At 47.3% G+C, this 10,936-nt stretch overlaps 1 protein-coding gene across 3 annotated transcripts in view; it reads left to right on the top strand.

Annotated features, from left to right (window-relative positions):
• The window catches only part of LOC149463402 (heat shock factor protein 3-like), a 112,174-nt gene that overhangs the window by 51,892 nt on the left and 49,346 nt on the right, over window positions 1-10,936 (top strand). For all 3 annotated transcript variants that reach the window (XR_016312403.1, XM_089674895.1, XM_089674896.1), the window contains exons 5-7: window positions 1,522-1,597; window positions 5,372-5,433; window positions 9,169-9,253. Coding sequence is in view for 2 of the 3 variants with exons in the window: in XM_089674895.1 (XP_089531021.1) it covers window positions 1,522-1,597; window positions 5,372-5,433; window positions 9,169-9,253 (223 nt within the window). In the remaining variant the exon portion in view is untranslated. The remainder of the gene's footprint in view (window positions 1-1,521; window positions 1,598-5,371; window positions 5,434-9,168; window positions 9,254-10,936) is intronic.

Here is a 10,936-nt window from a genome sequence, read left to right as displayed (position 1 = left end):
TCATTGTCGAAGGGCTCCTTACATCGGTGGTCATTGTCGAAGGGCTCCTTACATCGGTGGTCATTGTCGAAGGGCTCCTTACATCGGTGGTCATTGTCGAAGGGCTCCTTACATCGGTGGTCATTGTCGAAGGGCTCCTTACATCGGTGGTCATTGTCGAAGGGCTCCTTACATCGGTGGTCATTGTCGAAGGGCTCCTTACATCGGTGGTCAGTGTTGAAGGGCTCCTTATATTGGTGGTCAGTGTTGAAGGGCTCCTTATATCGGTGGTCAGCGTCGAAGGGCTCTTTACATCGGTGGTCAACGTTGAAGGGCTCCTTATATCGGTGGTCAGCGTCGAAGGGCTCCTTACATCAGTGGTCAGCGTCAAAGAGCTCCTTACACCAGTGGACCATAAAGAGCCCCCTTTACCATGGTGGTCAGTGGTGTAGGATCCCCCTTTTTGTTGGTGGTAAATGGGGAAGGGCTCCCCCCCCCCAATTCATCAAGATCTGACCCCAAAGGTGTTCACTTGAGTTCCTCCACACCAAGCTGGCCAAACTATGTCCTTATGGGGTTGGCTTTATCCTATTGGGGAAATTTCTGTTCTATTTCTGCCCTATGAGCTTTCTTTACTGTGGCAGAAAACCGACCAAAGTAAGGAAAGACTTGTCACACCAGAACATGCAACCCCATTGGAGGTTTGCACCACTATTCCTGTTACAGTGACTGTTGGGATTTCTGATTGCTTTCTGGCATGTTGACAGTGTTTACCAAGGCCATATGTGAGGGTGTATCTCAGCAGCAGGGGCACAGTAGGAAAAAAAAATACTTTACAGAGGTTCTAACTAGGGATGCACTGATACCCTTTCTATGATTGGCGAGTACAAGTACTGATACTTTCGGTCAAGTACTCGCTAAAACCGAGTACCGATACTTTGCGGTGCAATCTGCGTCAATACAAAATGTATGGAATCAAATTGATCCACAAACAATAGCATGGAAATTGAACAGGAAAGCAGTTCCTATCCAAATCACATGCACTTTCTCCACTGTTCCTGTGTGAACTCGGGCTTGTCATAATTTGAGTCCACACAGGAGCGGTGCGGAAAACTTTCCTGCACCAAACCCATGTCGTCAAAGAAGGAAAACCTGGGGATATGAAATCCCCATGGATATGGGCTAGATAGCTTTTGATTGATCAGCGCCGTCACGTCTGGCCCATATTGTCGTCCCTGCAAGGAGAGGAGAGATTTCAAAACCCCCATGTTTTCCTTTTGTGATGGCATGGGAGCAGTACAGGGAAGTATGACAAGCCTGTGTTCTCATAGGAGCAGTGGAGAAACTGCATGCAATTTGGACAGGAATCACATTCCGGTGTAATTTGTGTCTCTACATTTTGTATTGATGCAAATCGCTCTGAAATGTATCAGTTTCACATGAAAATACTCGGTATCAGCACCCATATCCATGCTTCCCTAGTTCTAACCCTTTGTTTCTCTATCTAAAACATCACAGTGTCAAAAATTGTTCTGTTTGCAGGGAGAATGAAGCGCTTTGGAAGGAGGTGTCATCACTCAGAAGGAAACACAGCCAGCAACAAAAACTTCTTACAAAGGTCAGCTGACGTGTATTGGTATTCGTTGTTTTTATTCTTGGATTGGGTGTACTATGATACAGAAAACCATTGGCCCTCATCTCTTGTTTTTTACTGATCTTTTAATGCTGAACTCTGGGATAAGGAAATATTGGGGCAGATTACTAAAGCTGAACACTCAGAATCTGGTTCAGCTGTGCATGGTGGCCAATCAGCTTCTAACTTCAGCTTGTTCAATTAAGCTTTGACACTTAGCCTGGGTTCTCATATGTGCGGTGCGGCATATCGCATGTGATTCACACAGGAACTGCACCGCATTCCTGTGCAAAACCACATGCTATTTGTGTGCGGTGCAATTGGAGCCATACATTTTGTATGGCTCTAATCGCACCGCATCCGCACCAAAAATGTTCAGGACCCCTTTTTTTTTTTTTTGGGGCTGCACTAGAATCAGATCGCATGGGTATTCACACCTATGTGATCCTATTCTGCACATCGCACCGCATTTTGCGGACTGCTTTCGGGGTGTTGTTAACTTAACATACAAATCCGCAGTGGTTCGCATGAACGGGGTGCGATGTTGATGCGGTGCGGAATTCGCACTGAAAATGCTGCAATTTCCGCACCGCATCAGTGTGAACCAGGGCTAAAACCTGGAAGCTGAATGGTTTCCATGCACAGCTGCACCAGATTCTGCACTCCACTTTTCGTAAATAACCCTCATTGTTTTCCGTGACTCTTGGTGTGCTTTGTGTATTTTCAGATCTGTGCAGTCATCCAGTGTGACACTTCTTTCCTGTGATGAAGACCGCTCACTGCTACTCTCTCTCTTTGTGCAGAGTGATTGGTCCTGCCTCTGCCCCCTTTCTTTAGTTTTTTGCAGGCAGCCTGTATTGGGTGGGGTCTGCTGGGTCCCTCCCACAGCTCTGCTCTCTGCACATGGTATGTGCAGCACAGTGATGATGTCGCTGCTGCTTTTACAATGTAATATACAGGGGTTGAACAAAAATATGGAAATGCTACATGATTTGCAGGTGTGGAAGTGATGAAATGTCATGTTGAAAGCAGAAGTGATGCAACATTGTTTTGCTTTCTGCTGTGTGATGGGACACCTAGCTGTCAGAATGAAAGCCTCACTTTCGTCGGTCACTGCGTGCACTGCTGGTAATATGGCGTCATGTCAGAGCTTACCGAGTTTCAAAGAGGGCAAATTGATGGTGCCGCTTACCTGTTGCCTCTGTGACTGAAGTTGGCGATATTTTTATTTTTTTTTTGCCGTGTCACGAGGTACAGTATCAAAGGTTATGACGGCATTACAGTTTTCTGGGAAACCGTTGGTCAACATGGTCAACTTACCAAAGTAATCAAAAGCACATTGTGCAGGATTGTGACCCGGAATAAGCAAACAACTGCTGCAAAAGTGACTGCAGAGCTCAATCTCAGTCTTCCAAAGCTCGTGTTCACAAAAACTGCGGATGGAACTCCATAAGCAAAACATTCACGGGCGCGCTGTAATTGCCAAACCACCAGTGACCGATATTAAAGGAGAAGTACAGTCAAAGCTCCTTTGGCTGTACTTTTCCTGTGGATCACAGGAGGGCAGTTCGTTCTGCACTCCTGTGAGTCGTTTTCAGCTGACAGCAGGCTGAAGCTCGCTGTTAGCTGACGTCACTCAACTGGTCCAGGCTGGGGAAAGGTCCCAACTTCAAAGTTGGGATCCACCCCAGAGTGATCTGCTGTGAGCCTGAGTTAGCCAATCCTTCCCCCTCTTCAGCTTAGTGCTCTAGTGAGCGCTGGGAGTGCAGAGCAGACAGCAAACTCAGTGGTCATGTGATCGCTGAGTTCTCACACTTAGAGCCAGCGGAGGACAGATGCAGCATTGGACCGATGCTGCATCCACCTAGGTTAGTATGATTTGCCAAAAAAAACAAAGCCATACTTCTGATGTAATGCTTAGAAGAGGAGAGAGTGGTGCAACGCCCATAAATTGGGGGATTATTATTGATCAATGGAAGACTGTAATCTGTTCTGATGAATGGGGGTTCACACTGTTCCCAACCACCGGACATGTTTACGTGTGGCAAGCACTGTACCATGCTTACGACCAGAACTATCTAGTGCCAACAGTAAAGCATGGTGGTGGCGCAGTCATGAGCAGCTACATCTTGGTGTTCTGCAGGTGCCATCATCACCTTGAAAGATAGGCCATCTTGAATACCAAAGGCAGTCCAGCACCATATTAGGTAACGATTTTGTTCTTTTACCTAGCGTTTCCATAATTTTTTCCAACTCCTGTACTTTGTGATTATTAAAGCGGATCTTCTTCCATTCTAGCTCACCCCCCACCCCCGGCTTACCTGGTGGTCTGTTGTGCACATTTCAGATATTCACCCACCCAGAGGATCCAGCGTTGTCCTGCTGAGATCTCTTGTCTTCTGACTCTGCTCAGTCCTGCATCACCACTTGTGACGTAATGGAGAGTTCAGCCGGCTCTTCTGGGTTCAGCACCTCCCAAAAAAAACAATACTCCTTTCCTCCTTTCTGAATGAAGGGCTCTGTCTCCTGGGATGTGCATATCCCAGGAGGCACAACAAGCACTGTGCATGTCATTCACCTAAATGAGTAATGTGTATGGGGGGAGCGGGCCATACATTTTTATTTAAGAAAAAGAAAGAAAAAAAAACAAAAAGTGGCGGTATTCATGCAGCGGGGGGAGGAGGGGTGGATTGGAGGGAAGTTCCCTCAGTGGGTGAAGATCCGCTTTAACCCTTTTGCTGCCAGGTCCGTGTATGTTGTACGGACCTGACAGCGGAGGGGGGAGGTTTTGCATACAATGCAGTGGCTGCAGCCAGTCAGGTGTCTGCGCTACTGCCTGTTTGCTTCCACACACCCCTGGTAGCACTCCCCAACCCCCCATGTGCATGCCCCTGCCATGTAATCCAGGCTCCGTTTGTCCGTATGTGGACCAGGGGCCAATATGGCGGCTGAAGGGAAGAAAGGAGAGCAGTGGCACTCTCCTCCCCTTCTTGCTGTGACCTGGAAAGCGATCTGTATGCCGTCATTTCTGGGTCACCTGTCGCTAGAATAGCCGGGGAGAAATGTATTGCAATGAGATCTGCATTTAAATACATTCAGTGGATCCCAGAGGAGACATGATCTCATTAAAGAGAATCTGTCACCTAAAAATCAGCACATTGCAAAAAAATAAAGTTAAAGCCAAGTACATAAGACCCCTCCCTCTACCCCACATAAACGCATGTACGAATGTAAACGCACACGCCGAGGGCATCTATGAGTGAAACCGTTGATAGCGATACGCATTACATAAGTCTGCGTATGCTGGAGTGAGAGCAGTAATCCTAGCACCAGACCTCCTCCGTAATGCTAAACTAATGACCTATAGGGGGCTTTTGAAGTGTCACCTATAGAAAATATAGGGTACCGCAGTTTGTCACCATTTCATGGACGCACACAAATTTAGGGTTTGACATGTTTGGTATCTATTTACTCAGTGCAGCCTCAACTCTTATATTTTACCAAACGTTTGGGTAATTTATTGCATTTGTTTGCCCTAAAATTCACTTTAGTGTGTTTTGAAACTTTGCGTTTCTTAGACCTTTGCAGTAATAAATTGACTCTGCCTCTTAAAGGCCCTCTCCTGACTCACAGTCAAAGTGCTTCCCCACCTCTCTCTTACAACTCCAAACACCTGGTGCTTTCAGGATGGGGCATTGTATGAAATCCCTACCCGCTACTTCTTCAGCAATTCATATTTTTGTTTTGTTTTTCTTTTAGATACTTCAGTTCATTTTGAGCCTAATGAGAGGAAACATTGTAGTGGCACCAAAAAGAAAAAGGTATTTATATACTACTGATTTCTACATTGTGCTAACATCATAAAGCCTGACGTGATAGAGGATTACACGGATTAAAGCCTGATCCTTGGTTCTGTGTTGAAGAACCGATCAGCAGTCTTTGGTTTGAGGATTTTTATAATGGTGAATAAATGAATGTGTCTCCTGTGCTGGTACAGAAAACCTCACATCGTTACCTTGCTTCGTAGGGAGGACCCTAGTTGGGAAGCCCTCTAATACAGCCTTTCTCGAAACTTTTTACCAAGGAGGAATTCATTAAATTATTTGGGAACCCCTGGTAAAAATCATTATGATGAGTAAGTTGTAGAAATAATAATAATTTTCTGACTGTTATTTTTGACACCCAAAGCAGAAAATGTAATAGAAATCACCCCCTTTCCTTACAATAGAGTTATTTTCAGTAATTATGAACACCAGTGGCTAAGTAATTTTTTTTATTCCAGGTACTTATATAGCATTGTCAGTTTATGCAGTGCTTTACATATATATATTGTACATTCACATCAGTCCCTCACCCTCAAGAGGCGTACAATCTAAGGTCCCTAACTCACATTCATACATACACATACTAGGGACAATTTAGACAGGATCCAATTAGCCTACCAACATGTCTGAGTGTGGGAGGAAACCGGAGTACCCGGAGGAAACCCACGCAGGCACAGGGAGAACATGCAAACTCCAGGCAGGTGGTGTTGTGGTTGGGATTGTAGTGTCCCTTTACATTGGTGGTCTGTGGAGAAGAGCCCCCTTACATTGATAGACTGTAAAGGACCCCTTTACCTTGGTGGTCAGTGGAGATGTGTTTCTTACCTTAGTTGTCAATGGTGAAGGATCCCTTTACATTATTGGTAAATGATGAAGGGCCCTTCTCCCTTGACCACCAATGGGTCCATTTACAGTGGTGGTCAGTGGAGAAGGGCCCTTTTACATTGGTGGTTAGAAGAGAAGGACCACCTTACTTGGGTAGTCGAAGTGAGAAAGGAACTCTTTCACCCTGGTGGTCGAGTGGTGAAGGGCCCCCATCACCTTTGTGGTCGAGTGGTGTAGGGCCCCCGTCACCTTTGTGGTCGAGTGGTGAAGGGCCCCCATCACCTTTGTGATCGAGTGGCGGAGGACCTCCGTCTCCTTTTGTAGTCGAGCGGCGGAGGACCTCCGTCTCCTTTTGTAGTCGAGCGGCGGAGGACCCCCGTCACCTTTTGTAGTCGAGCGGCGGAGGACCCCCGTCACCTTTTGTAGTCGAGCGGCGGAGGACCCCCGTCACCTTTTGTAGTCGAGCGGCGGAGGACCCCCGTCACTTTTTGTGGTCGAGCGGCGGAGGACCCCCATCACCTTTTGTGGTCGAGCGGCAGAGGACCCCCGTCACCTTTTGAGGCGGAGGGCCCCCGTCACCTTTTGAGGTGGAGGGCCCCCGTCACCTTTTGAGGTGGAGGGCCCCCGTCACCTATTGTGGTGGAGGGCTCCCGTCACCTTTTGTGGCGGAGGGCCCCCGTCACCTATTGTGGCGGAGGGCCCCCGTCACCTATTGTGGCGGAGGGCCCTCGTCACCTATTGTGGCGGAGGGCCCCCGTCACCTATTGTGGCGGAGGGGCAAAGGACCCCCACGTCACCTTTTGTGGCGGAGGGGCAAAGGACCCCCCCATCACCTTTTGTGGCGGAGGGGCAAAGGACCCCCGTCACCTTTTGTGGCGGAGGGGCAAAGGACCCCCGTCACCTTTTGTGGCGGAGGGGCAAAGGACCCCCCCGTCACCTTTTGTGGCGGAGGGGCAAAGGACCCCCGTCACCTTTTGTGGCGGAGGGGCAAAGGACCCCCACGTCACCTTTTGTGGCGGAGGGGCAAAGGACCCCCCCGTCACCTTTTGTGGCGGAGGGGCAAAGGACCCCCCCGTCACCTTTTGTGGCGGAGGGGCAAAGGACCCCCCCGTCACCTTGGTAATTAGTAAAAAGGCGACCCCTTACATTGGTCATCAGGAGTCTTTAGGGTCAGTTATTTGTCCCATGGCTCTCGCTTTGCCAAGAGGCATTGGTGTCAGAACAATGCAGGCTCCTTTAGGCTTGAGGTCAATCTGTCACTGATCAATGTCCTAGGGACCCCAGGAGACACCCTAAGGTTCCACAGAACCCTTGTTCAGAGAGATTGCTCTAAAAATCTTGTATTTACCAACATTTGTACACTAGACAACTTGTTCTCTATCTGTGCTGCAACAATAACCAATGACATTAAACTGGACCCACAATTATTATGTCATCTGTTTTGTTGATCGTAGATAATACATTGAAAACAATGCAATCCATGGTTGAAGTGCAGAAGGGTTCCCAACATCATCCTGAGTTTCAGTCTTTTATGTGCAAAAAAAATCAGAATGAATAATGAGTAGAAAAGTGATGGCCAAGTGCAGAAGGGTTCTCAAGTCAACTTGGTAATCAGTAAAGAGGCAACCCCCTTACTTTGATGATCAGTAGAGAAGGGACCCCTTACTTTAAAGGTCATAGGAGAAAGGAACCCCTTACATTGATGATCATTGGAGAAGGAACCCCTTTACATTGATGATCATTGGAGAAGGGACCCCTTTACATTGATGATCATTAGAGAAGGGACCCCTTACTTTGATGACCATTGGAGAAGGGGCCCCTTACTTTGATGATCATTTGAGAAGGGACCCCTTACATTGATGATCATTAGAGAAGGGGCCCCTTACATTGATGATCTTTAGAGAAGGGACCCCTTTACATTGATCATTGGAGAAGGGACCCCTTTACATTGATGATCATTGGAGAAGGGGCCCCTTGCTTTGATGATCATTGGAGAAGGGACCCCTTACTTTGATCATTAGAGAAGGGACCCCTCTACATTGATGATCATTGGAGAAGGGACCTCTTACATTGATGATCATTGGAGAAGGGACCCCTTTACATTGATCATTGGAAAAGGGACCCCTTTACATTGATCATTGGAGAGGGGACCCCTTTACATTGATAATTGGAGAAAGGACCCCTTTACATTGATTATTGGAGAAGGGACCCTCTTACATTGATCATTAGAGAAGGGACCCCTTTACATTGATGATCATTGGAGAGGGGACCCCTTACTTTGATAATCATTGGAGAAGAAGCCCCTAACATAGATGATCAGTAGAGAAGGCACCCCCTTACTTTGATCATTGGAGAAGGAACCCCTTTACATTGATAATATGAGAAGGGGCCCCTTTACATTGATGATCATTGGAGAAGGGACCCCTTTACCTTGATAATTGGAGAAGGGGCCCCTTTACATTGATGATCATTAGAGAAGGGGCCCCTTTACATTGATGATCATTGAAGAAGGGGGACCCCTTACTTTGATAATCATTGGAGAAGGGACCCCTTACATTGATCATTGGAGAAGGAGCCCCTTTACATTGATGATCATTGGAGAAGGGACCCCTTTACATTGATGATCATTGGAGAAGGGACCCCTTACTTTGATGATCGTTAGAGAAGGAGCCCCTAACATTGATGATCAGTAGAGAAGGGAACCCTTACATTGATGGTCATTGGAGAAGGGACTCCTTTACATTGATCATCAATGGAGAAGGGGCCCCTTTACATTGATGATCATTGGAGAAGGGACCCCTTACATTGATGATCATTGGAGAAGGGACCCCTTACATTGACAGACTCCTACCCCGCTCACTTTTCTGTACTCTATGCATCATTTTGTTATTTTGTTATTATTTTCAGACAGCTGACGCTGGAGTCCACGTCTGCTCCTCCTCCGAAGTGCAGTCGGAATGTTTTGCAGTTTCCTGAGGGTGTGGAGGAAGAGGTGAGAAATTTGCAATGATCATAATAAGAAAAGTGCTAAGCAAATATCGTCCTTATATCGTATTTCCCTGTTTTTATAGAACTCCATTTAATCAAATACGTAGATGTTTAGAACTTTCAGATGTAACTTGTGAGTAATTTTGTCTTGTTTTTAAAACTGAGAAGGCTGATATTAGATAATGATGTGCAAATATGGAAGACTGGATCAGTGTTTCCTCTACTAGGGTGCCGTGAGCACAGGACCCAGTTTGCCCCGGTTCAGGGTGGTGAGCTGCCTTGGTGTGGGCTGACTAACAGCAGCATGGGAGAGTTTTAAAGTGGTTCTAAAGGCTGAAGGTTTTTTTTTTTTTGTTACTTTAAAGCAGAGTTCCACCTGAAAAAAAAAAAATAAAAGTCAGCAGCTACAAAAACTGTAGCTGCTGACTTTTAAAATACAGCCACTTACCTGTCCCTCGGTCCCGAGTTGTCCTCACCACCATTGGTTTCACCGGCCGTCTTCTCTCCCTGACGCCGGCACCCAGCTGTGACAGCTTGCGGCTTCACAGCCGGGTGCCTACTGTGCATGCGCGAGAAGCGCTGCTCTTTGTGAATGGCCCCGTAGTCTTCTGGGACCTGTCACGTATACCAAAAGACTATGGGGAGGTAGGGGGGGATGGGGGGGGGGGGGGTTAGACAACTTCCGTTTCCGATCACCTAGTCGATCGCAGCGGAAGTGGGAGCGGGTACCTGTCAAATTCGGCTACCCCCTCCCCAAAGGTGCCAATCCTTAATGGAGCTCTGCTTTAAATCAATTATAGGCAAAACTTTTTTTTCATTTTGGATAGAGTAAGGGAGGGTTATAACCCATCGGAATTTTTATTTGCCCCCTGTGCCGCATTGCAGAGGTTTCCCTTAACTTCCTGTCCCATAGCCAAAACAGGAAGTGAGAGGAAATCCCCGCAAATTAAGGCAATTCACTGGGGACCCTGAGGTCACCAGAACTAGTGTCCCTGTCCCTGTTGGAAGATTCGCCCTCTGTTACTTTTCTGGGGATGACGCAAAATCTGAGATTTTCTTTACTTACACTTTCAATAATAATGGTAAACAGGACAAATAGAGAGGACGAATCTCCCTAACGGGAACACAGACAGCAATAAAAACTGACGAGCTCTAATCCCTGTCCACTATCCAAAACTAAATATAAAAGTTTTGCCTTTTAATTATTCTTTAAAGTAAAAAATATTCTGAGTGCAGCCACCCTCTTATACTTACCTAAGCCCGACCTCGATCCAGTACGGTGCCCGAGAGCAGAGGCTTTCTCTGCTCTCTCTCCCCATGGGCTCAAAGATGGGAGCCATTGTCAATCACAGCCAGTAAAGAGGAAGCAGGGGACGGGTCCGAGCTGCGTTCTGTGTGTGAACCCGCACAAGTGCCCCATAGCAAGCGGTTTGCTATGGTGGGCAGTGGATGGAGGGAAGAAGCTAGGAGCATTGGCAGGGGTCCCAAGAAGAGGAGGATGGGGGCTGCTCTGTGCAAAACCCTTACACGGTGCAGGTAAGTATAGCATGTTTATTATTTAACCACCTCCTGTCCGGCCATTGTATGTAAACAGCCGGACGGTGGCAGTGCAGGGTCGGGTGGCCGTTTATAAACGGCCTCCCCACCCCTTGCTTGTGCGCGCTCCCTGGGAGTGTGCAGCACCGCG

Source organism: Staurois parvus, unplaced genomic scaffold (assembly GCF_062004578.1).
Source record: "Staurois parvus isolate SC_StPar_1 unplaced genomic scaffold, SC_StPar_1.0 ptg000154l, whole genome shotgun sequence".
In the NCBI taxonomy this organism is placed as follows: Eukaryota; Metazoa; Chordata; class Amphibia; order Anura; family Ranidae; genus Staurois; species Staurois parvus.
This window is presented reverse-complemented; position numbering and strand designations above follow the sequence as displayed.